The 27,022-nt window shown below is 33.8% G+C and overlaps 1 protein-coding gene across 1 annotated transcript; it reads right to left on the bottom strand.

Moving 5' to 3' along the window:
• Positions 1-154: 154 nt before the first annotated feature.
• LOC137018643 (solute carrier family 22 member 23) lies at positions 155-20,488 on the bottom strand. The gene is made up of 10 exons (XM_067383335.1): positions 19,619-20,488; positions 14,221-14,324; positions 13,986-14,140; positions 11,328-11,496; positions 9,567-9,694; positions 9,380-9,482; positions 7,699-7,910; positions 7,574-7,606; positions 6,385-6,508; positions 155-2,950 (listed from the first exon to the last, which is right to left on the bottom strand). The coding sequence occupies exons 1-10, from the start codon at positions 20,021-20,023 to the stop codon at positions 2,584-2,586; spliced, it is 1,800 nt and encodes a 599-aa protein (XP_067239436.1). The 5' UTR covers positions 20,024-20,488; the 3' UTR covers positions 155-2,583.
• Positions 20,489-27,022: the final 6,534 nt, after the last annotated feature.

The raw sequence follows: 27,022 nt of genomic DNA, 5'->3' as shown, positions 1-27,022 counted from the left end.
AAAGTCATTCTCATAATTTAACGACTTTTTTCTCGTAATTTAATGACTTCTCAACATTTTATCTCGACTTTTTTCTCTAAATTTAACGCATTTGTTCTTGTAATTTAACGACTTTTTTCTCATAATTTAATTACTTTATTCTCAACATTTTTTCTAGATTTTTTTTCTCGTAATTTAACGAGTTTTTTTCTCGTAATTTAACGACTTTATTCTCAACATTTTATCTCGACTTTTTTCTCTTAATTTAACAACTTTAATCTTGAGATGGTTTTATTTTTTTTTTTATTATTGCTTGGCCCTAATCCTATTCCGTAGTTCACACATTGGTAATACAAAAAGCGATTAATACATAAAAATACTTAAAAATTAAAGCATTTCATTTCCAGTCCTCTTTTAAAAGGTATTTTTCTGTTCTCTAATTGCTTATGAATTGCTCTTTGTGAGTGATCACAAAAGACAAAAGGTTATAGAAATGTATTGATCAGAAGGTGTGGGAACCCTTATAAAATACGAGCAACAAAATACACTGTATTAAAAATGGTATTTATTTACAAGTGCAATGTCTTAAAATGGACTATTAACATGTATGAAATTCTAATCTTAATCGTCAAAATGAGTCAAATACAGAAAAATACGCTAATTGAAAATGTTTCAGTCTCTTGCACAAATTTGTTTATGCACCCCATGTTTGAGTGAATCTCATTAATGTGTGTCCAGGTCATGTTTCAAGCCAAAAAAATCTATTATTTTAGTCTATTTTTAAAACAAAAATATTTTTTTATTTATAATAAAGCAGTTTTTTGGTGACATATACCTTACAATTGTGCATGACAATTTTATCCCACATAATATTTTGTCCCACATTAAAGTAATGAGAGATTTTTGGTCCTAAAAATAGGTTTCATTCTCTTTAAGAAAAATATACTTTGTCATTTCTTTTGGATTTTTGGAGTGAAAAAAGGCCTGGGCATGTTGTTGTTTTTGTGAGATTCACTCATTTGTGCTCGTTCTTCCAATGTGCTTTAATCAGTATCGTGGAGTGCTGAAGCTTATACAGGACAGTAGCCAAATGCATATATGTGAGTATTGATCCTGTGCTTGTTTCTGATTACTCACTATTACTCCTGCTATCAGGATGTGAAATACCACAACTCACATTCAGAGATAAATACATATATCCCAGAAGCCTGTATACACACAATACCTGCAATCACAGTTTAAAACCTTGAAATGTTTCACTAATGTCCTGCTATAAGGTCGGGAGACTGTTGTTTTTTTCATAATTTGGTTCCATATTCAGTATTTTAAGGATAAACAGGAGTTTTGTGATGTTAAAGTTACTCCACTGCTATTCTACACATTAATAATAATAATAATAATATTATACATGAAAACACTCAGCAGCCCTTCTAGTGGTCATGCTCCACATCAACCAGAGTTCACATTTATGATTTGAGTAAATGTCATGAAAGTGTGTCTGGGTCTCATTTCACTCCAGAATCAAAAGTAAAATAAATAAAATGGCTGTTTTTACAACCATTATAATATTTAAGCAATGTGACATTATCCTCTTAAATATCATTAGCACAATGCAAAAGGATATGCATCTGCACATTATTCCTATTTTTATTGTTCTTAATGATTGTCATTAAATTCTCATTACTTTAATACATTTATGTTTTTACTTGGCAAATAACAAACATATCAAGCCAGTACAATACTAAAATAGTATATGAATACTTGAAATTTTTCACATTACATTGAGAATTTGGGAGGAAAATGTATTTAATTGCCATTGATGTAATGAAAAATCTTAATGTTCTTAAAAATACACCATTTATTTCTTGTCTTTATTGATTTTGATGTGCGATATGACCCGTGACACTTTCCTGACAGGTTTCACCAGATGAAGGTTATTGAGTTTGTGAATGTTTGCTTGTTAAGAGCAGACCATTAAGTTGTGCTGTTGTATTTTTTTTTTAAACAGCCATCATCTGTCTAGATGTGGTTTCATACACATTCAGTTCAGATTCATCTGGCCGACTGATGATTGCTTTTCTAGTTTTAGTGCAAAACAGACAGACTAAAAAAACCTGAACATAGTGAGGTGCACACGAACACGACGCGCTTCATTCATGAAACATGAGCAAAACTCATTTCTGTCGCGCTTGACCACCATTCCTACGAATGGAAAGCATTACAACTACTTAAATTTGCTTCACTCGTGTCGTGAACGAGGCCCGTCGGTTCTTACTGTCGTCATTCTGTCCTTAATAAATACCAAACATTTAGCAAACATACAAAAAACACATTCAGATCAGTGAAACTCCTCCATGAGGTTGTTGTTCGGAGACATTAAATTAGTGGTCGTTGAAAAATAGAACTCCTTTCATTGAATGCAAGTTAAAATAACATTTTCAGTTTCTACAATGGTAATAATCTTCACCGATGCTGGTTAATGAGGCGTTTGACACTTTTATCGGGACATCTGTCTCAGTCCGCGGTTTTAAAAACAAATGAATGAAACTCGTTCCTTACAATCGAAACCACTGTTCTTCGATTGGCCGTTCTTAGAAAATGCTGTCATGAAGTCCTCACGCCATTGGCTGTACTGTTGCTAGGCACTGAGCCGTTGCCGGGGTTCACGACCTGGTGAAGGGGCGTGTCCTGAACGCGTGAGTATTCCCTGACCTCGGTCCTGGCCAGGAGGTGGTGCTGCTCTCCAGGGAGGATGGGCCGCCGCAGTAGCCCCTCCCCTTCAGCTATAGTCTCGGGCAGTGGTTGGCCGGCGGTCTCCGGGAGCAACGGTATGCAAATGATGCAGAGCAGCGTGCAGCAGGTGAGGATCACATGATGCAGGAAGAAACCCTTCTGATTGTGGAGCTCCATGAGAGGCGCTGTTAACATGCCGAACCCTGCGCTCGCGAGGACCAGACCGACGCCGCCACCCCTGTTACGACAAACGAAAAGATGCATTTATTAAAGGTAATGATTTTTATTGCTTAGCCAGGCATGCAAGTATTAACCTTTTAAAGTGTAAAATAATAGGCATAAAAATCTATTTTTTTTAAAGGGAACAGTTTATTGAACCTTTAGACAAAATAGGCTTTCTCTATTTTAATGTTTATTCCCAATAAACACAGACCGTTCATACAAAATTGAACAAAAAGTTTTAGTTAACCCTTTCCTGAGTCCGTAGCTTCCGTGTTGGGATTTCCGAAATGTTTCACAGTACAATTTTGGTCAGTTAACTCTTTCCTAAATCTGTAGCTTTCCTGTTGTGATTTGTGAATTCTTTCACAGTACAATTTTGGTCAGTTAACCCTTTCATGAGTCCGTAGCTTCCGTGTTGTGATTTGTAAATTCCTTCAAAGTACAATTTTGGTCAGTTAACTCTTTCCTGAGTCCTTAACTTCACTATTCCGAATTGTGAAATCTTTCACAGTTCAGATCTGTCAGTTAACCCTTTCCTGAATCTGTTGCTTTCCTGTTGTGATTTGTCAAATCTTTCACAGTACAATTTTGATGAGTTAACTCTTTCATGAGTAATTAACTTCACTATTGTGATGCCTGAAATCTTTTACAATACAGTTTTGGTTAGTTAACCCTTCCTTTTATTACTGTGATCAGTTAACCCTTCCCTGGGTGCCTAACTTGACTATACTGATTTGTGAATTTTTTTCACAGTACAATTTTGGCCAGTTAACTCTTTCCTGAGTCTGTAGCCTCTCTGTTGGGTTTTCCGAAATGTTTCACAGTACAATTTTGGTCAGTTAACTCTTTCCTAAATCTGTAGCTTTCCTGTTGTGATTTGTGAATTCTTTCACAGTACAATTTTGGTCTGTTAACTCTTTCCTGGGTTAACTTCAGTATTGTGATTTGTGAATTCTTTCACAGTACAATTTTGGTCTGTTAACCCTTTCCTGAGTCCTAAGCTTCCCTGTTGTGATTTGTGAAATCTGTATTGTATTTGTATATACATCTGAAAACTGTTTTGTGAAAGATTTCAGAAATCACAATAGTGAAGTTAATGACTCATGAAAGAGTTAACTGACCAAAATTGTACTGTGAAAGAATTCACAAATCACAATACTGAAGTTAACCCAGGAAAGAGTTAATAGCTTCTCTAGCTTCTCTGTTGGGATTTCAGAAATATTTTACAGTAGAATTTTGCTCTGTTAAGCCTTCCTTAAGTCCTTAACTTCACTATTCTGATTTTTGAAATTTTTCACAGTACAGTTTTTGTCAGTTAACCCTTTCCTGAGTCTGTAGCTTCCTTGTGATTTGTGAATTCTTTCACAGTACAATTTTGGTCAGTTAACTCTTTCATGAGTCATTAACTTCACTATTGTGATTTCTGAAATCTTTTACAATACAGTTTTGGTCAGTTAACCCTTCCTTTATTATTGCGATCAGTTAACCCTTCCCTGGGTGCCTAACTTGACTATTCTGGTTTGTGAATTTTTTCACAGTACAATTTTGGTCAGTTAACCCTTACATGAGTCATTAACTTCACTATTGTGATTTCTGAAATCTTTCACAATACAGTTTTCAGATGTATATACAAATACAATACAGATTTCACAAATCACAACAGGGAAGCTTAGGACTCAGGAAAGGGTTAACAGACCAAAATTGTACTGTGAAAGAATTCACAAATCACAATACTGAAGTTAACCCAGGAAAAAGTTAACTGGACCAAAATTGTATTGTGATAGAATCCAAAAATCACAACAGAGAAACCACAGACTCAGGAAAGGGTTAATTGACCAAAACTATATTGTGAAAGATTTCCGAAATCACAATACTGAAGGACTCAGGAAAGAACTGACCTAAATAATATGTGAGAAAGATTTCACAAATCACAAAAGGAAAGCTACAGACTTAGGAAAGGGTTAACTAACCAAAATTGTACTGTGTAAGATTTCATAAATCACAATAATGACGGAAGGGTTAACTGACCAAACCTGTACTGTGAAAGAATTCACAAATCACAATAGGAAAGCAACAGACTCATGTAAGGGTTAACTGACCAAAATTGTACTGTGAAAAAATTCACAAACCAGAATAGTCAAGTTAGGCACCCAGGGAAGGGTTAACTGATCGCAATAATAAAGGAAGGGTTAACTGACCAAAACTGTATTGTAAAAGATTTCAGAAATCACAATAGTGAAGTTAATGACTCATGAAAGAGTTAACTGACCAAAATTGTACTGTGAAAGAATTCACAAATCACAACAGGAAAGCAACAGACTCATGTAAGGGTTAACTGACCAAAATTGTACTGTGAAAAAATTCACAAATCACAATACTGAAGTTAACCCAGGAAAGAGTTAATAGCTTCTCTAGCTTTTCTGTTGGGATTTCAGAAATATTTTACAGTAGAATTTTGCTCTGTTAAGCTTTCCTTAAGTCCTTAACTTCACTATTCTGATTTTTGAAATTTTTCACAGTACAGTTTTTGTCAGTTAACCCTTTCCTGAGTCTGTAGCTTCCTTGTGATTTGTGAATTCTTTCACAGTACAATTTTGGTCAGTTAACTCTTTCATGTGTCATTAACTTCACTATTGTGATTTCTGAAATCTTTCACAGTACAATTTTGGTCAGTTAACCCTTACCTGAGTCTGTTGCTTTCCTGTTGTGATTTGTGAATTCTTTCACAGTACAGGTTTGGTCAGTTAACCCTTCCGTCATTATTGTGATTTATGAAATCTTACACAGTACAATTTTGGTTAGTTAACCCTTTCCTAAGTCTGTAGCTTTCCTTTTGTGATTTGTGAAATCTTTCTCACATATTATTTAGGTCAGTTCTTTCCTGAGTCCTTCAGTATTGTGATTTCGGAAATCTTTCACAATACAGCTTTTGTTTGTTCGTTTGTTAACCCTTCCTTAAGTCCATAACCTCACTATTCTGATTTGTGAAATATTTTACAGTGCAGTTTTCATCAGTTAACCCTTCCCTGAGTCCTTAACTTCACTATTGTGATTTGTGAAATCTTTCACAGAACAATTATGGTCAGTTAACCCTTCTCTGAAGGTCTAACTTCACTATTCTGATTTGTGCATTTTTTACAGTGCAGTTTGGGCCTGTTAAACCTTCCTTAAGTCTTTAACTTCACTATTGTGATTTGTGAAATATTTCACAGTACACTGATATATTTCACAGTATAGGAAGGGTTAACTGACAGGAAATGTACTGTGAAACTTTCACAAATCAGAATAGTGATGTTAATGTCTCAAGAAAGGGTTATCTGACCAAAACTGTACAGTGGAATATTTCACAAATCTCAAGTCCTCTGTAAACTGCTTTCTGTGTGAACAGTCATTGTCCCTTAAGAGTCATCTGACAGACAGGATCTGTGCTGGAGACACAGATGTGCTGACCTGATGACAGTCGGCGTGATCTCTGCGCAGTAAAAGATGCTGAGTGTGCTGACAGCATGAGACGAGAACATCCCGATGATGGAGAACGCGTAGGAGAAGCGCCGATTCAGGGTGTCTCGCAGAACTATGACAGACAAGAGAAGATTTCAGACAAAACGCACTTTGGACAAACAGATCCAGTGTTTCCCTGCATTTTCTGTCTAATGTATAGCAACATTGGTAATCACTGAAATTTTTGTGCATGTTGTTATATTAATAACAAGCACAAATTTAAATATTTCTTACAAAAATGACAATTTATGCAAAAATGTTGTGATTTTTAAAAATATTATTTTCAATTTTTACATGAAAAAATTGTATAAAATATGTTATATAAAAATTATATAACATGTTTTACTCTAAAACTGCACATTGTGTCCCAAATTTGAGCTTGATATCTCAAAATATGAGCTTTCAGTAAGATTTTATTTGGGTGCAGTACCAAACAATTCCACTAGTTTCCCATTAGTTTCCAATGCAGTTATTTTTGATGCAAACAGTACAAGTGTGACACTTTCTTCCAGGACCATTTAACCTCTTTGAATAATGTCCATGATTTATTTGTGTTCACATAGCAAGTGCTAAAACCTTTACCAAGTTTCGTACCATTCTTATGAAGTAAAAAATTCAACAACAAAAAAAAGTGAAAATGTGAAAAGGAAGAAATAAAGTCGCAATAACATTTACTTTATTTTTCTATACTAAAGTGGAAACAGGGTTCCATAATTATAAATACACTTAAGAGCCTTTATAACAGTGGTTCTCAACTGTTTTCTTTCCAAGACCGAACATCTAGTAACCCAACACTGAAGTTGTTTAGCATACAAAATGTAAACAAAAATGTCTTCAAAATAAAATACTGAAATGTATTGGTTTTTAATTGGTTTCTGAATGTCTCTTGATTTGGATAAACTTGCAAGAATAAACTGGATGTATATTTTTAAAAGGCTGCACATTTTTTTTATTGTTTCATTGAATGTGTCACGCGACCTGTTTATATTGCCATATAATGCTAATTTGACCAAGTGAGATAAAAGTGCACCAAAATAATTAATTAATAACCAGCTTAATTTTGATAATAAAACCCTACCGTCAGAACCACTGCTTTATAAAACATATAATGCATAATACAGTACTTGTTTAATTTTACCTGCATCATGCCGAAGACTGTACTTCCCAATTACTGTGTTAAGAGAAAGAAAACAGCCATTACTGCACATTCTGAGGACGATACACAACCACAGAGTCTCTGTTATAGACTGTAAGTGTACGTACGGTTGAGCAGACCCAGCTGCAGCAGCGATGCCAAGGCTGTAATGATCATGAAGGTAAGCAGGCCTCCTCTCCTGCCAAAACCACCCACTACAGGACACACCACAATACAGGAGGCAAGTGCGATGGCAGCCACTGCGTAGTAATTCAGATGAGATTCGCTGCCTTCCAGAACACTGCGAGCAAAACAGTGATGGATGCCGTAGCCTGTCAACCTGAGAGGAAGAAGGGCCGATAACAGACGCACAATGATTAGCTCGCACACTAGGGTTGCTTTCAATCAAACTGCCTTTGGAGATTGCTTTGATTGCACCTTCGCCTATTCAGAACTGCAGGTAGTGACATCATCTAGATCAGTGGTTTTCATTGGGAGTGAAAGGAGGTCCGTGAAATACTTCAGAGAAGTAAATATAAAAAAAATAAATATTATAAAATAATAAATAAGATTAAAATAAACAAAATTACATGAGTACATGAGAAAATACATGAGTAAAAATTCAATTAAAATAAATTAGATTTAAATAAAAACATAAAAATGAGAAGAGAAGATGTAAATATGTAAACATTAATAAAAAAAATTAAATAAAAATGAGATTAACATAAATATATAAAAATTGATTAAAATAAATAAAAGGAAATGTAGAGAAGAAAATATGTAAAAATAAAATTAAAATAAAAATGTTTAAAATGAATATATAAAAATTGATTAAAATAAATAAACATTAAAAGTAAATATAAATTAAATAAAAATTGATTAAAATAAATAAATAAAAATAGATTTAAAAAATTAGAAATGTAGAGGAGCTGTAAAGATGTGAAAATAAGAAATACAATTCAAATAAGGTTATTAAAATTAGATTAAAATAAACAAGTAAAAAATAAATCAAAAATAGATTTCAATAAATTAAAAATTTGATTAAAATATATAAAAATGTATTAAAATAAATAGAGAAATGTAGAGAAGAAACTGTAAAGGTGTAAAAAAATAAGAATTAAAATTACAATAAATATATTACAAATTAATATGTATATTAATAAATCAAAATGTATTTAAATAAATAAATAAACATTAAAATAAAACATATTAAAGTGAATAAATAAATTAAAATTAGAAATGTAGAGGAGCTGTAAAGATGTGAAAATAAATAAATACAATTCAAATAAATAAGGTTAGTAAAATTAGATTAAAATAAACAATAGATTAAAATAAAAAAAGATTAAAATAAATAATTTGATTAAATAAATGGGAAATGTGGAGAAGAAAGTATAAAATTGTAAAAAATAATAAATAAAATTCAGATAAGTTTAGAATAAATCAAAAATGGATTAAATATCTAAAAATGCATTAGAAAATATATAAATAAAAATTAGATTGAAATAAAAAATAGATTATAATAGTAATTTTTCCACAGTATAAACTGCCTTTTAAATTTCAGGAAGATATTTGGTTAGCATGTAAAACATTGAAAACCCCTGAACTGGATGACAGCTATGCAACATCACAAACAATCCCAGAAAAGAGTCATTTCAGTTTAGAAACTTTGATTATAAATCTACTTGCCTTCCAAAAGTGACTCTAATATAAACTCTGATATTTCTGCCTGTGTAGAGTGTTTGAGATCACTCTCTAGTAAGGCTCATTTCAGCTCACTAGGTTTTGAGACGCAGCCGAGACAGCACTTACGAGTTCACGCACAGGACTACGGTGTTCTTCCACAGGTTTCGGGTGCCGGTCAGCTGCGTTACGCAGGACGTCTTTGGCTTCTGCTGCAGTTCCGTCTCCAGCTCTACAAAACCACCATCATCATCATCATCCTCATCCTCCTCAAGGTAAAACACATTCACCTCACATCAACAACAGCCGTATTCACCTGAGAGGATGCCACTGGGGTCGGTTGCTGTGTCGACGCTGTTGCTCTGGGCGATTCGGTACATTTGTTGCTTGGCTCTTTGGTAATGTTGAGTGGCCAACAACCAGCGCAGGGACTCGGGAAACATCCTGACAATTAAACGGCGATAGCAGGAGGGTTAGTTCAAGTCTAACATGTGAAGTGATCAAACTGTCCGGCTTGTTTTTGTGTGTTGTTTCAGGATGGTTCAATTTGAAATGGATTATACACTAGCATAATGGACCAAAGCAAAAACTCAATCAAGATATGGCACAGCAATTTAAGCAAACGGTTACAGAAAACAAAACACCACTAGAGGAAATAGAGGAAATGTGGTCAAAAAGATACAATCTGTCCAAAAGTACTTATTATTTCACATGCACAAAACAAAGTGGAATACAATTCTGCATGTAGATATCTTGTTTACTAAAAGATTTAATGGTAAAATTCATCAAACTTAGTAATTACCCAGCTAACAAAAATATGTTCTAATAACATTTTGCTAACGTTCCCTCTAAGTTATAAAAATGTTTCTTCTAAATGTTCTCTGACCGCTCAAAACGTCCAGATTTTTAAATATTTTAAGAACACTTGGTTATGCGAATGCGAATTCTTCAAATATTATGGGAATAATACTTTTGAAGGTTCTCTGAACAGTCTGAAACGAGTAGAAACATTTAACCATCTGGTGCTCTTCGGTCGAAAAAAATTTGCGTTTTGGTTTTTTCGAATTTTTTTATTTCATCTGAATGGTACGAAACTTGGTTTTGGCACTTGATAAAAAAATCATAGGCATGATTCGAAAAGGTTAAATGGTCCTAAAAAAATAGTCACACTTGTGCTCCTCGCAGTCAAAAATGAACGCACTGGAAAGAATGGGAATAGAATTTCACCTAGTGGAAGCGTTTGGTACTGCAACCAAACAAAATCTTACTGAAAGCTCATTTTTTGAGATATCAACCTCAAATTTGGATTTTGGATTTATAGCTTCATAGATTTTCTCACAGTTTTAGAGTAAAAAATATACTATATAAAATATATACTACATATATTTGGAAAATATATATTTAATATAAAATTTAAAAATAGCATTTTTATGCATTTTTCATTTTATACTTTTTTTAGTTCCACTTTTTTTTTTTTTTACTTCAGCAATAATCTGCCAAGTGTCTCCTTTGAAAAAAATGACCAAACTTAAGTTTGTGCTCCAAAACATTCTCGATTTACCAGTTTAAGTCGGAAATTTAATTAAAAAAAAAAAGTAATTAACAGGTAATAAATGGATCATAACTATCCTAAAAATTTTGTTTAGTAACATAAAATCCCATAAAATATTACATACATAACATTTTCAAACTAAAATATAGTCTTTTCATTGAAATATTTTATTTTTATTTTTTTTTTGTAATTTTTGACAAGCAACACCAGAAGGTTAAAAAACATTAGACGAACATCAAAGTAAACCTTTCAGGTAAAAATGAACTATCTATAAAAAATATTTTTGTGCTATTGAGAACATTAATAAAGACCAGATAAATCTGAACAAGTGTTTTATTAACATTACTGGAAGAACGTTTGTTCATAACTTTGAGAGAACCTTGCCTGAACGTTTCCTGTTAGCTGGGTCGGTTCTTCCTCATAAAACAGATTTTATTTCTATTCATTGCAGTCATGCAATCTGATCTGAGCACTCTTCTGGTTTTGTGTTTCATGCATCTGTAGGCGAACCAAACTATTTCTTACCAGACATACGGCAGCATAAGCACAAATGGGGCGATGATCGCGATCTGAAGAATCTGCCAATCACGGCACAGCGCCGCCAAACCGGGCATCAGCAGCTGCCCGCCCACGATGATCAGACTGGCGATCATGGTCATGGAGAAACGCCATTTGGGCAAACACAACTCAATCCCTGAGAGACGGAGAGATCATCACAGAATCAAAACAAACGGACGCTTAAAGTCATGAAATCAAAATGGACAATTCTTGTTTATTTTGGAATATTGCAGTATTTATTATTATAAATGATTTATCATTATTATTTTGTTAAATTCATGTTCCTTGTAATCTTGAATAGCATCTCTTCTCTTCTCTGATGACGAGGGCGGGGCAACCTGTCACTCAAATGAGATCCACCAATAGCAAACCACAACCATCCAATCAATTCCCCACGGACAAAATCAAGCCCCGCCCTACATTTGTTCTTGTTTGAGAAGCCGTTTCACTCTATAAACGTCAAATGTGTAAACGCAAATTTATTTAAACACAAAATTCAATAGGAATTACATTAAAGTATATTTTAGTTTACCACCTTCATCTTACAGCTATACTTCAAAAACAATAAATTATGGAAAATTACATATAAAGAGAAGAGACTACAGTGTAATGTTATACTACAACTCTTTATACTCAACATTAATTTTGTCCCGATGAACTGCCAGCAGATCAATTTGTCATGTCATGAGCGGATATTAAACAAAGAAGAGATGCTGTTTATTCTGTTCTTGTGAAGATGCATTTAAGAGTTTTGTATTTTTTCATCTGATTTGACTTGGCAAACACCAGGAAACAAAATATTTTATGAAAGTGAAAGTCTTGTTGATGTTATGGCTTATTTCTCCCTCTGTAAATCATTTTGATGTCCATTATAAACAAAAAGCTTCTGAGAAAATTGGGTGCTGTAAAGCATCAGACTTCAAATGTCATCTGAGTCTGAGCGAAGCAGAAAGTGGCTCCATTAAAGCAAATTAATGAACTCTAAGGTGTTTTTGCGATTACACACACACACACACACACACACACACAGCTTCTCCCGGCCTCGGAAAAAGCTACTTAATCAGCAGCACTTAATGTCTGCTCATCAGAAAACCACTTTCTAAAGTACACAGAGAATTAAATGGATCACATAAATTAAACTGTGTGCTTACAGGAGGACCTTGGCTTTGAGGGGACTTTTTCAAATCAAAAGAATATGTATGATATTATATTTTGCATGAAGAAAATAGACTATTTTAGGCTTTATACATTCCAGATATTTTGGTTTGTTTGTTTTTGCAATTCTTATTCTTAATGCTGATTCTCATAAAAAAAAAATTCTTATAAAAAAATATAAATATAGTAAAAGAAAAATAAATTATTATTTATATATATATATATATTTATTTATTTATTTATTTATTTTTTAGGGCTGTCAAGCAATTAAAATGTTTAATCAAATTAATTACACTATAATGTGCGATTAATTTGCAAATAATTAGATTAATTAATTGCCATTCATCTAATAATTCGCAAATTAATCTCACATCAAACTTGGCAGAGAAATTACCCCCAAAAGATCAATTAAAGTCATTATTGCGTTAAATGAGAAAAGCATCAAATAGACAAAAAAATACTTTATTTGATTGAAATGATACTCTAAGAATTTAGAGCTGCCAGCAGGTGGCAGTAAATGTCTAAATGAATAAGTCATTGAGTCATTCATTCAATCGATTCATTCAAACAGCTGATTCATTCAGGAATTAAGTATATCGCTGCGTCTGAAATCAAATACTTCTCTACTATATAGTATGCAAAAAAGAGAAGTATGTCTGAATTCATAGTATTCGAAAAACAGTAGGCGGTAGACTTACTACTTCCGGCAAGATTCTGAAGTGCGCATTGGATGGACACTTTACTATCCCATGAGATCACGGGAGAGGATTTGTGAATGGAGTTGAAGGGATGTAATTGACGCTGGTAGGTCATGTGACAGTAACAACATGGCGGATGTAGTACGTCCGGATTTCATTCATACTACATAGAACATACTTTTTCAACGGTCATGAAGTAAATTTAAATTCAAATGTAGTACCTACTCAACAGAACGCGATTTTTGACGCATCTACAGTCTCTTTATGAATGAGTCGTTGAATCATTGATTCGCTCAAAACACTGCTGTTTGTTGCTCAGAGATGCACAACAGTTCTGCTCTGGCTTTATATTTAATATTTTTGTTGGCAAAATTGAGCAAAAACAGACAATATTGTGTCTAAAATATCACAATATTAACTTCTTATTTATTAAACTTTTTCACATTTGCTGTTCTGGACAGAAAAACAGCACTTGTATTATATCATATGATATAAATATGAGACAAAAACTCACACAAGGACATTTTATCCTGATATCATTAGCGCATGGCACAAGCTGATTGGCCTCTGCTGATCCTGCAGCCAATGAGATTGCTTGCTCAACATTTAAACAGTCTGACTCATTGGCTCTGAACCCCTCCACCTCCCCAGCTCCACCTGCCTGGATCTGCTACGTGATTTATGTATGTCTATTAATGCAGCAGATCTAATACTAATAACAAATACTAGATTGATGGATAAAATCTTTACACTTTAAGAGAATAAAACTCACTCAGGACATAAAGGGACAGTCTGATGGCTGCCAGACAGAAACCTTCAAAGAAGCGCAGTGTGCTGAACATGGCCATATCCACGGAAAACGCCACGGCTAACCCAAACACCAGCACGGACAGCACGGACACCAGCAGCACTGGGATACGGCCCAACCTGACAGGGTTCAGAGTAAGTATTGTAAATATATATATATATATATGATCATAACCATCATACATATTTTGTTAACGTACCAGTCTGCCATCGCTCCCATCAGCAGGTAGCCAAAAATGGAGCCGACCAACAGAGAGAACTTGGCGATGTGAACTTTCCACTCTCCGTCACACACCAGCGTCCACTGCAACCAAAACAAGACAGATGGATACATAAATATCATATACCAATAAAACAATATATAGCACCATCAATATAATCAAAATATGACATACAGTAAGTCATACAGGCCTGTACTTGACACCATAAACCCGGCCCAATTTAATTAGTAAGTATGAAATATATGGTGTAACCTCTCAAGAATATAGTGATATTTCAGCCTAAAATTAAAATAACATGTTTTGCAATATTTTCAAGTCAGATAAGCAGTTTTCTCAAAAAAAAAAAAAAATCATTATCCTAACAATATGTAAAAAAATGCATAATTATAGTATGTTATAATTTAATTTATTCTGATTAAAATGTTTGTATTAGAGTATTTTTATTGTATTACATTAAAACAAATAGTGAATTACAATTGACAATCAGAAATAAATGAAAATATAAAAATGTTTTCTGATATTATTTTTAAGCACATTTCTCCTCACTAGTTATAAAAAAATCTAATTTATTTTACTGTAATGTGTAAAAATACATTTATAATTTCATTTATTCGTGATGAAAGTATTTATCATATTTTAATCTATGCTGATTTAAATGTTTGTATTACAGTATTTTTATTGTAATACAGTAAAACAATTAGTGAATAATAATTAAAATTAAGACACACCCTAAAAACAAAATGCAAAAAATATAAAAATGTTTAGTTTCTATGTCAGTTAAGCACATTTAAGCATATAACCACTAATTAAAATATCTAATATATATTATTACTGTACATGTAAAAATAAATTTTTTGAAATACATACAAAATCTTGTATTCGAGTATTTTTACTGTAATACAGTAAACACAATTAGTGAATTATATTTGAGAATAATGAGAATCAGATTTAAACTCAATTTGGTGGTGAAATGTGGTCAAATATCATGAAAATAATGTCACGTTGCAACTTTTTCCTTATGCAGTCTCTTTGCAATATATCTTTAGAAGTATAATTAATTTGTTTTTACTGATTTTCAGAAGGAAAAAGAAGCAGGGCCTAAAATATCAAACGCATCCTGCATGACTCACTTCACATCTACCTTTGAAGGACACTGTGTTTCTGTCATTGAAACATGACAATTACCACGACAAATTTGATTAGAAACTGCACTGCTGAGTTCACAATGATCAATAAACTTCAAAAAACCTATAGTGAGCAAATATCCCTTCTCCTGCAGTGTCGTCTCGTCCTCAAACACCAAACGGGCCAGAATGCTTCATTAGCATTTGTTTGCACGGCCGGCGGCATGAATGAATGACCCTCTTTAACACACTCGGTAAAGACACTAGACTATCGGTGTGAGAAAGGTCACACACACACACAGCAAGTCATCAGGCGTCCGGCTATTCGGGCAAAGAAAAACAGGAACGCTGTGCATCACTTATCTCAGAGTTTGAAGGAGAGCTTGTGTGTACAGGGCATCTTCTGTGGAAATGGGAATGTGTGAGATAATGCTAGTTCAGCATGCAGCAGTCATAGATGTTTATTCAGAGTCGAGAACTGTTTGTGCAATCTGACTGTCCCTTTAAACTCTTGGTTCAGAGCGCTGAGCAGTTGTCGGGCCTCAGTTATCTCTCTGCACGTTGTGGTGAGCATTTACACGGGTTATCTGCTCCAGTCTGTGCTGGGTGTAACACTCAGTTATCCGTCTGATATGCATACTGTAGGTGAAGTGATACGCTCACGAACCCCGTGACACTGCTGTTTAAACACCTCATTTACGTAACCATCGCTGATCAGTGCAAGCTTGAGCAAAAGAGGCCTATTCAACAAAATCTGCAATGTGCATCAAATAACTGATATAGTTCTGTGACAACTGGTTAAAAATGGAGACAAAATACCAGCTGATTTCATGTTAAATGTTGTTTGCATATTCAGTGTGAATTTCAGTGCATGCAACACGATTTTATGTGCTTTCTTCTCATCAGAAGTAGATGGTAAATAAAAGGAGAATAATAATAAAGGAGAAGATCCTGTACATTTCCAGTGTTTTGCACAGTTGTCTCATTTAAAGGAAATTAAGGAATAGTTCACCCCCAAACTTTAAATTCTGCCATCATTTCTCAGTTTTCTCGTGTTACCTGAGGTTTGTCACTCCAGACCAATGCAAAATGAATGTTAAATGTTCATTTGGTTTGCTCATTTGCACTTGCTGATATGTTTCTGACTTGATGTTAAAAGCTTAAAAATGATAAAAATAAGAAAAAAACACTATATAAGAAATGTCATAAAGTTAGGAAAGCCCAATCATGCTTTCGTAGATTATAGTTATGAGATTAAATTGTGATTATGAGGCAAAAAGTTAAAATCATGTCAAAATTAATGATTTTTTTTGTCATCATTTTGACTTTTTTGTCATAATTGTTACATTTGATGTCATAATTACGACTTAGTATGTCATCATTTTTAGGGATGCACAATATATCAGCCACCATATCGATATTGGCTGATAAATGTTAATTTTAATGTTATTGTTATCGGCCTGATAAGAAAATTTGGCCGATATATTAAAGCCGATAAATAATGCATTATTTCCTTGAGCTGAGTCACTTCAGATGCACACTGTTCACAATGATGGTTTTGATTTAGTCATATCTGCAAATATATCGGTTATCGGCTTTCAAATATAAAGAATTATCGGTTATCGGTATTGGCTGATATGTTCATTTTTAATGTTATCGTTATAGGAAAATATGGCCGATATATTAAAGTCAATAAATAATGGATTATTTCCCTCAGTTGAGACACTTCAGATGCACTCTATCCACCATTATGGTTTTAAATTGCTTGAAATATGATTGAAATCACTTTAAACAGCATGTACAGCACAAGTCTATCATATCGGCTACATAATATTATAATGAGAACATTATTATAATTGTGCACTTGCAACATTGCTTTTAGTGGTGAGACTTTTGTTTTTGTAATCAGGTTCACAAAAATTATATAAAAATTTGGATTTGGATTTAGATTTATCAGCCAATATTTTCGTTATTGTCTTTTAAGTATAAAGAATTATCGGTTATCGGTATCTGGCTTATAAGAAAATCTAGCCGATATATTAAAGTCAATAAATAATGGATTATTTCCTTCAGCTGAGACACTTCAGATGCACACTATCTACCATGATGGTTTTAAATTGCTTGAAATATGATTGAAATCACTTTAAAAAGGAAAACACAGTAAAGTACAACATGTACAGCACAAGTCTGTCATATAAGCTACATAATATTATAATGAGAACATTACAATCGTGCTTGAGACATGGCTTTTATGGGTAAAACTTTTTTGTTTTTGTAATCAGGCTCTCAAAAATTATAAAAAAAATTGGATTTAGATTTATCTGCAAATATATTGGTTATCAGCTTTCAAATATAAAGAATTATCGGTTATCGGTATCAACTGATATATGTTCATTTTTAATGTTATTGTTATCTGCCTTATAAGAAAATTTGCCGATATATCAAAGCAGATAAATAATGGATTATTTCCCTCAGATGTGCACTGTTCACCATGATGGTTTTGAATTGCTTGAAATATGATTGAAAATCACTTCACAAAGGAAAATACAGTAAAGTACAGCATGTACAGCACATGTCTGTCATATCGGCTACATAATATTATAATGAGAACATTATTATAATTGTGCACTTGCAACATTGCTTTTAATGGTGAGACTTTTGTTTTTGTAATCAGGTTCACAAAAATTATAGAAAAATTTGGATTTGGATTTAGATTTATCAGCCAATATTTTGGTTATCGGTTATCGGTATCTGGCTTATAAGAAAATCTGGCCGATGTATTTAAGCAGATAAATAATGGATTATTTCCCTCAGCTGAGACACTTCAGATGTGCACTGTTCACCATGATGGTTTTAAATTGTTTGAAATATGATTGAAATCACTTTAAAAAGGAAAATACAGTAAAGTACAACATGTACAGCACAAGTCTGTCATATCGGCTACATAAAATTATAATGAGAACATTATAATTGTGCACTTGCAACATGGCTTTTAGTGGTGAGACTTTTATTTTTGTAATCAGGTTCTCAAAAATTTGGATTTAGATTTATCTGCAAATATATCGGTTATCAGCTTTCAAATATAAAGAATTATCGGTTATCAGTATCGACTGATTTATGTTCATTTTTAATGTTATTGTTATCTGCCTTATAAGAAAATATGCCGATATATCAAAGCAGATAAATAATGGATTATTTCCCTCAGATGTGCACTGTTCACCATGATGGTTTTGAATTGCTGATATTGAAAATCATATCAAAAAAGTAAAAATATAGTGAAGTACAAGATGTTCAGCACAGGTCTGTCATTAAGGCTACATAATATTATAATGAGAACATTATAATTGTGTGCTTGAGACATGGATTGAGACTTTTGTTTTGGTAATCGGGCTCACAAATTATATAAACATTTGGATTTAGATTTATCGGCCAATGTATCGGTTATCGGCTTACAAATATAAAGAATTATTGATTATCGGTATCAAACAAAATGTTTATATCGGTGCATCCCTAATAAATTTGACTTTTATCTTATAATTTTGTCTTGGTAAGTTGAAAAATTAACACTTTTTTAAAATCTCATATTCCCCCCGTTTCACAGACAAGGCTTAAGATAGTCCCAAACTAAAAGGCATGTTTGAGCTGTTTTACCTGAAAGCATATCTTAAAACACATCAGAGCCATTGTTTTGTCTCAAGATACACACCAGTAATGTTTGTTTCTAAGGCATGTTTATTAAAGCTACTTAAATGCTCTAATTGAACTAACGCCTAATCCTGGCTTAATCTAAGCCCTGTCTGTGACACCGGGCCAATATGTCATAATTTTGACTTTTTATCTCATAATTATGATTTAGTATGTCAAAAAAAAATGTCTTTTTACATCATTTTATGCCCTCAATATGATTTACCAAAGAATGTTTTTCTTTATGTTGGCAGAAAGGGCCTCCATTATGTGATGAACAATCCTAAATTCAAGCTGTTATTTGCTGACAATCTTCCCAGCTCAACCGCCCCAGTCCCTATTCACTCCCATTGTGCAGAAATTAACAGTGTAAACATTTGGTTAAACATCTTTTGTGTTCCAGTGAAGAAAGCAAGTCATAGGGGTTTGGAGGGACGCGAGCATGAGTGAATACGACAGAATTTGACCGATGACGGAATTTTCATTTTTAGGTGAGCTATTCCTTTAAATGGTAGATTTCCATCAGCCGGAGGGAATCCTTTCCAAGGGCATCCATCAGAGGATCTTACCTTGGTGACCACATTCTGCTGCAGTCCCGACTGCAGCTCAAAGCGCCACTCCGAGCACATACACGCCGTAACGTAGCTGTTATCGGTGGCGTCGCTCCCGTTCGCGATCAGATCCAAGAATAAATCCCGATCCGAGCCCGTCCCGTTCCCCGCGCTGCCCTGATCCGGGCGGACGCACTTCCTGTCCGGCTGGCCGAGCAGAAAGTGATCCGAGAACTGGATGAACGAGATGAGGAACGCCGGGATCCAAGTCAGGGCCACCAGGCGCCGCTGATACCTCCCGAACCCCCCGAGGAATGGCAGAACCACCGTGTCCACCTGCGAGAGCCGCTTGGGCGGTTCGGGCTGCGACACATTGCCGTTCTCCGCCGGTGGGTCGAGCCCGTCCAGCCGAACCGCATCCATAGCGCGTGGGTTTCAGCGGTGCGCGCAGGGTCTTTGTCTCAAAATCACACTCACACACACTGAGAGAAGGAGGAAGGTTCGGTCCAGTCAGTATAAGGCCGGTCCGAACAGAATCCAGAAGCTATGATAATCCAGCGGGCGCGTTGATGCGCAAGGGGCCCCATAAGGTCTTTGTCGAACCCGGTGGTCACAGCGCCATCGCTGGGCTGTCTGCTGCCCAGAGCTGCGAGTCTGTGCCCGGTGGTCTCCAACAGGTCCGCGGGTTACGCAGCTGGCGCACAGGTGTGGCCCGTGTATCCATCCTTGAATCCCGCTGTACTCACATCAGGGATGATGCTGAGCCGATCCCACCCGACGCTCGCGCACTAGCTCATAAATAACCCCTATGTAGTGAAGGTTTGGTCAGTGCATCGCACGCCCGACGCAGAGCAGCCCCAGTGTCCGTCCGCCCGCTTGCACCGGTGATCGAGCATCGCACGGCATCCAAATGCGAGATCCGCCCTCGTCGCAGGGACCGAGCTCTTCCATTGGCGCGCGCGTGCGTGCACACGCACTAGCGGTTCTGTCCTCCAGTGTGTGTGATTGGACGAGCGCAACAAAGAGCCTTTGTGTGGCATCTGCCCCCCATGAGCTCAGGGCAAAAACACTTCAGTGGCTTGAACATTTACTGCGCGTTTAACTTTAGCAGGAGATTTGATGCAGATTTATGTTCAGTTTATTTCAAATAAACAGATTACACAAAACAGCATTCAAGCATTATATTATATTATATTATATTATATTATATTATATTATATTATATTATATTATATTATATTATATTATATTATATTATATATGATAACGTGCATCATATACTGTACATTACCTCGCCAAATAAATAATTATTGCATTTAATGGACATGAAATATTGATTTATAAAAGTATGTATTATTTTAGAAAAAAAAGAGTGTTAAGTTATATTATATTATATTAAGTTATATAATATTACATTTTAATGTGCATTATGCTGTGCATTATCTTGCAAAATAAATAATTAAATAAATGGACCTGAAATATTGATTTGAGTTAAGATGGTAAGAGAAAAATAGTGCAAAACGTTAAGGATCTGTTATATTATATTATATTATATTATATTATATTATATTATATTATATTATATTATATTATATTATATTATATTATATTATATTATATTATATTATATTATATTATATTATAATGTGCATTATGTATACAGTACATTTTCATGCCAAATAATTAAATAAACAAACAAGAAATATCGATGTTAAAAAATTTATTTTGAGTTTAAAAGATATTTTTTGTGAGAAGAAAGACAATGCAGAGTGATATTCATGTTAAATCATGTTAGCAGTATGTTAAACATGCTAAAACATTAAATAATGCCAACAAAATGATAAAACATACTAGCAACATGTTAAATCATGCAATCAACATGCTAATTCATGCTAACAACAGGCCAACAATTCTTCTAGCAACATTTTAAAACGTGTTAGCAACATGTTAAAAAATGCTAGCAACAAGCTAATTAATGCTAACAACATGCTAACACAATCCTTCTAGCAACATTTTAAAACATGCTTGCAACATGCTAATTCATGCTAACAACGGCCAACAATCCTTCTAGCAACATTTTAAAATGTGTTACCAATGTGTTAAATCATAGTAGCAACATGCTAATTCATGCTAACAACATGCTAACACAATCTTTCTGGCAACATTTTAAAACATGCTTGCAACATGCTAATTCATGCTAACAACGGCCAACAATCCTTCTAGCAACATTTTAAAATGTGTTACCAATGTGTTAAATCATGCTAGCAAAATGCTAATTCATGCTAACAACAATGCTTACACAATCTTTCTGGCAACATTTTAAAATGTGTTAACAACGTGTTAAATCATGCTAACAACATGCTAATTCGTGCTAACAACATGCTAACACAATCCTTCTAGCAAACATTTTAAAACATGCTTGCAACATGCTAATTCATGCTAACAACGGGCCAACAATCCTTCTAGCAACATTTTAAAATGTGTTACCAACGTGTTAAATCATGCTACCAACATGCTAATTCATGCTAACAACATGCTAACACAATCCTTCTAGCAAACATTTTAAAACATGCTTGCAACATGCTAATTCATGCTAACAACGGGCCAACAATCCTTCTAGCAACATTTTAAAATGTGTTACCAATGTGTTAAATCATGCTAGCAACATGCTAATTCATGCTAACAACAATGCTAACACAATCTTTCTGGCAACATTTTAAAATGTGTTACCAACGTGTTAAATCATGCTACCAACATGCTAATTCGTGCTAACAACATGCTAACACAATCCTTCTAGCAAACATTTTAAAACATGCTTGCAACATGCTAATTCATGCTAACAACGGGCCAACAATCCTTCTAGCAACATTTTAAAATGTGTTACCAACGTGTTAAATCATGCTACCAACATGCTAATTCATGCTAACAACAATGCTTACACAATCTTTCTGGCAACATTTTAAAATGTGTTAACAACGTGTTAAATCATGCTAACAACATGCTAATTCGTGCTAACAACATGCTAACACAATCCTTCTAGCAAACATTTTAAAACATGCTTGCAACATGCTAATTCATGCTAACAACGGGCCAACAATCCTTCTAGCAACATTTTAAAATGTGTTACCAACGTGTTAAATCATGCTACCAACATGCTAATTCATGCTAACAACATGCTAACACAATCCTTCTAGCAAACATTTTAAAACATGCTTGCAACATGCTAATTCATGCTAACAACGGGCCAACAATCCTTCTAGCAACATTTTAAAATGTGTTACCAATGTGTTAAATCATGCTAGCAACATGCTAATTCATGCTAACAACAATGCTAACACAATCTTTCTGGCAACATTTTAAAATGTGTTACCAACGTGTTAAATCATGCTACCAACATGCTAATTCGTGCTAACAACATGCTAACACAATCCTTCTAGCAAACATTTTAAAACATGCTTGCAACATGCTAATTCATGCTAACAACGGGCCAACAATCCTTCTAGCAACATTTTAAAATGTGTTACCAATGTGTTAAATCATGCTAGCAACATGCTAATTCATGCTAACAACAATGCTAACACAATCTTTCTGGCAACATTTTAAAATGTGTTACCAACGTGTTAAATCATGCTAGCAAACATGCTAATAAATGCTAACAAAATGGTAACACAATCCTTCTAGCAACATCTTAAAACATGCTAGCAATATGCTAATTCATTTAAAAATGGTCCTTCTAGCACCATTTTTAAATGTGTTAACAACGTGTTAAATCATGCTAACAACATGCTAATTCATTCTAACAACATTTTAAAACATGTTAGCAAATGTGTTAAATAATGCTAGCAACATGTTAAAAAATGCTAACAATGTGTTAGCTAGTAATATGCTAAAAAATGCTAACAACAATGCTACCAACTTGTTATTTCATGGTAGCAATGTGCTAAAACATGTTAGTAATTCTTTTTTTTTACTTCCTCTGAGTAAAAATTTCAAGCTTTTCAAAGTTGTTTTGAACTTTCAGACAAGGCTTTCTCAAGCCAATATCAGAGTTTGTTCACAAACTTTACTCATTTAGTTGTAAATTATTGTCCAGCCGGTTGCAGCGCACAGATGGAAGAAAGACAATGCAGTGATATTCATGTTAAATGTTTACAATGTACTGAACGTGTTTGCAACACTATAGGAATGTTTAATCAGTCTTTTAGTGGTTGATTGAAGTCACTGAAAGATCTGCATGTTCTCATTCATTCAGGCCCTGATGCACCATATGGTCTGGCACAACTCAGCGCCGCTCTTCTGGCCAAATGCGTCTCACAAAGCTTCTCCTGGAAGTGTCTGCTGTCCTTGGCTCAGTCTGCTGCGGATTATCCTTTACTTCCAAACAAGGACAAGTTCAACACTTCAGGACACTGTACTGTACATCAGGTGAGCTTCATCACAGGTGACTCATGCACTGCAGCAGCGTTGGATCTATCGACACATTTATGTCTATTGAAATATGAAATACAATCATAATATATAATTATTAACATTTTAAACTATCTGAACAAAGAGTGCAATGAATACTCTTGTAATGAAGCACTTCAGTATTATGTTTGTACACAAACAATCCAATCAAGCTGTTGACCATCTTATGTTTAAATGAATAATGACATAAAATTAGGTGAATGACATCAAAAGAGAAAAATGATGTACGTGTACCTCCAACTTTTCATGAGTTCCCCCTGGAACGTGCTAGTAACAATTCATGCTAACAACATGCTAGTCATGTTATCAACATACTAAAACATGTTAGCAAAGTGTTAAAACATGCTAGCAAACATGTTAATCATGCTAACAACATGCCAATCATGTTATCAACACTAAAACGTTATCAACGTCTTAAAACAACATGTTAATCATGCTAACAACATACTAACAACACGTAAAAAACATGCTAATCCTGTTATCAACATATTAAACATGTTAGCAATCTGTTTAAACAGGCTAACAAAATGCTAGTCATGCTAACAACATGCTAACAACATGTTAACAACATGCTAGTCATGTTATCAAAATGCCAAAACATGCTAGCAACATGCTAATAATGCTAACAATATACAAATCATATTATCAACATTAAAACATGTTAGCAAAATTTAAAAAAATGCTAACATCATGCTAATCATGTTAACAACATGTTAGCAAACATGTTAATCATGCTAATCATCTAAGCAACATGTTAGAACATGTTAGCAATGTTGTAAATCATCAAACATGGTATCAAAATACTAAAACATACTAGCAATGGGTTAAATCATGTGAACAACATATGCTAAAACATGTTAGTAACATGTTAACAACATTCTAAGTCATGTTTGCAAAACATGCGAATAATGCTAACATGTTAAACATTTTGCCAACATGCTAATCATGTTAGCAAACATGATAAAACATGCTAGCAATGAGTTAAATAATGCTAGCAACGTGTTAAAACATGCTACTAGCATACTAATCAATCGTTAACATGTTAAAACGTTAAAAACATTAAATAATACTAACAAACATGCTAAAACATGCTAGTAGTATGCTAATAAATCATTAACATCTTAAAACATGTTAACAACATATTAAATAATGCTAGCAACATCTTAAAACATGCTAGTAATATGTTAATCAGTCGTTAACATGTTAAACCATGTTAACTATTTTAAATCATGCTAGAAAACATGTTAAAACATGCTAGTAGTATGCTAATCAATCGTTAACATGTTAAAACATGTTAACATCATTTTAAATAATGCTAGCAAACATGTTAAAACATGCTAGTAGTATGCTAATCAATCGTTAACATGTTAAAACATGTTAACAACATATTAAATGTTAAATCATGTCAAGCCGACATCAACGTTTGTTCACAAACTTTACTCATCTAGTTGTAAATGATTGTCCAGCCGGTTGCAGCGCACAGACGTCCCTGTCACATGGTTGCTGTTATTCTTCTCAGCGCTGGTCAGAATGGACCAATCACAGTCATTTGTGATGGCCAGATAGTAGTTTTTATAAACCAATTTACAGAAATTCAGCCACAATTCAGCTGCAACAGATTTATATTCACATCAATTGGTGGTGTATTTTTTGTAGTGTAGAATTTGTAGTGTACAAATGTGTCCATTAAAACAAAACCCAAACAGGGCTCAAGAGAGGATTGGGATTTTAACCCATAATGCACACTCTGGAGGAAGAACAATTATCTCATTAAAAAAAAAAAAAAAAAAAAAAAAAAAAAAAAAAATATATATATATATATATATATATATATATATATATATATATATATATATATATATATATATATATATATATATATATATATTTACCGTCTGAATGGTCAGAAACAAATTCAATTACATTCTAATATACTAACAAAAGGTCAAAGGGCAAAGCATTTGTACATGAGAGAAGAAATGCTGTTGTTTGCTTCCCCCTGGAGGCGCATGACTGTAAGTGCATAATCCAAATCTGAGTTCATATTTAGTGACCAGCAGATGGCATTACATGTTAAAAAGAACAATATGGAGCAGATTTGTCATGTGACCACTGAGGAGTGAAGGCAGAGCATTAGTTTCAGTCTGGTGCGTCTCCTCCTGCTGTTATTACATAAAACTCCTCTTCATCTTCTCCAGAGAGTAATATGATTTCCAGTAAATGTAAAAGCACACACACTCCCAGCGTGAGCTGCAGAATCTGCAGAATTTCAACTTCTTCTTTTCTTTTGTTCCAGTTCATCCCAAAGGTTCAAGTTCAGTGTGTCATTTCTATAAATGATCTGCTTTGTGAAAAGGAAAAGAACTTGCACAAACCGAAATGAGTGGAATAAGCAGATCCGTTCATTAGAAAAGCGTCTGCTCACTTCTGCTCATAGACTGTGTTTACTGTCAGAGACGAGGGATGAGCAGATCATTTTCTACAACAAATGTAAAATACAGTCTTTACCTTATTTATTGATTTAAATTCATTCATTCAGTCATTCATTTTCATTTTTTTGTATTTGATAATAGAAGAATTTAATTTTTAATACTTCCAGGATTTTCTAAAAAATAAATGTAATGTGTATGTTTGTTTGTTTATTTTATTCATTCATTCATTCATTCATTCATTCATTCATTCATTCATTCATTCATTCATTTATTTGTATGTTTCATATTATCAAATATGTTTTATTTTTTGATAATAGAGTTTTATTTTTAATAATTCAAGAACTTTTTAAAATTCATATGGAATTTGTTTATTTTATTCATTCATTTATTTGTATGTTTCATATTATCAAATATGTTTTGTATTTGATAATAGAGTTTTATTTTTAATAATTCAAGAACTTTCTAAAATTCATATGGAATTTGTTTGTTTGTTTATTTATTTATTTTATTTTATTCATTCATT

The sequence above is a fragment of the Chanodichthys erythropterus genome, chromosome 4 (genome assembly GCF_024489055.1).
Source record: "Chanodichthys erythropterus isolate Z2021 chromosome 4, ASM2448905v1, whole genome shotgun sequence".
Classification (NCBI taxonomy): Eukaryota; Metazoa; Chordata; class Actinopteri; order Cypriniformes; family Xenocyprididae; genus Chanodichthys; species Chanodichthys erythropterus.
The sequence above is the reverse complement of the archived record's forward strand: the minus strand, read 5'-3'. Positions and strand labels throughout refer to the sequence as shown.

Bases quoted from the DNA above. Each gene is read 5' to 3' on its own strand.
- LOC137018643 (XM_067383335.1), bottom strand. From the start codon at position 20,023: ATGGATGCGGTTCGGCTGGACGGGCTCGACCCACCGGCGGAGAACGGC. The intron at 14,325-19,618 runs GTAAGATCCTCT...TTTTGGTTGCAG, and splicing joins AGCAGAATGTGGTCACCAAG to TGGACGCTGGTGTGTGACGG. The intron at 14,141-14,220 runs GTACGTTAACAA...GAACCCTGTCAG, and splicing joins ATGGGAGCGATGGCAGACTG to GTTGGGCCGTATCCCAGTGC.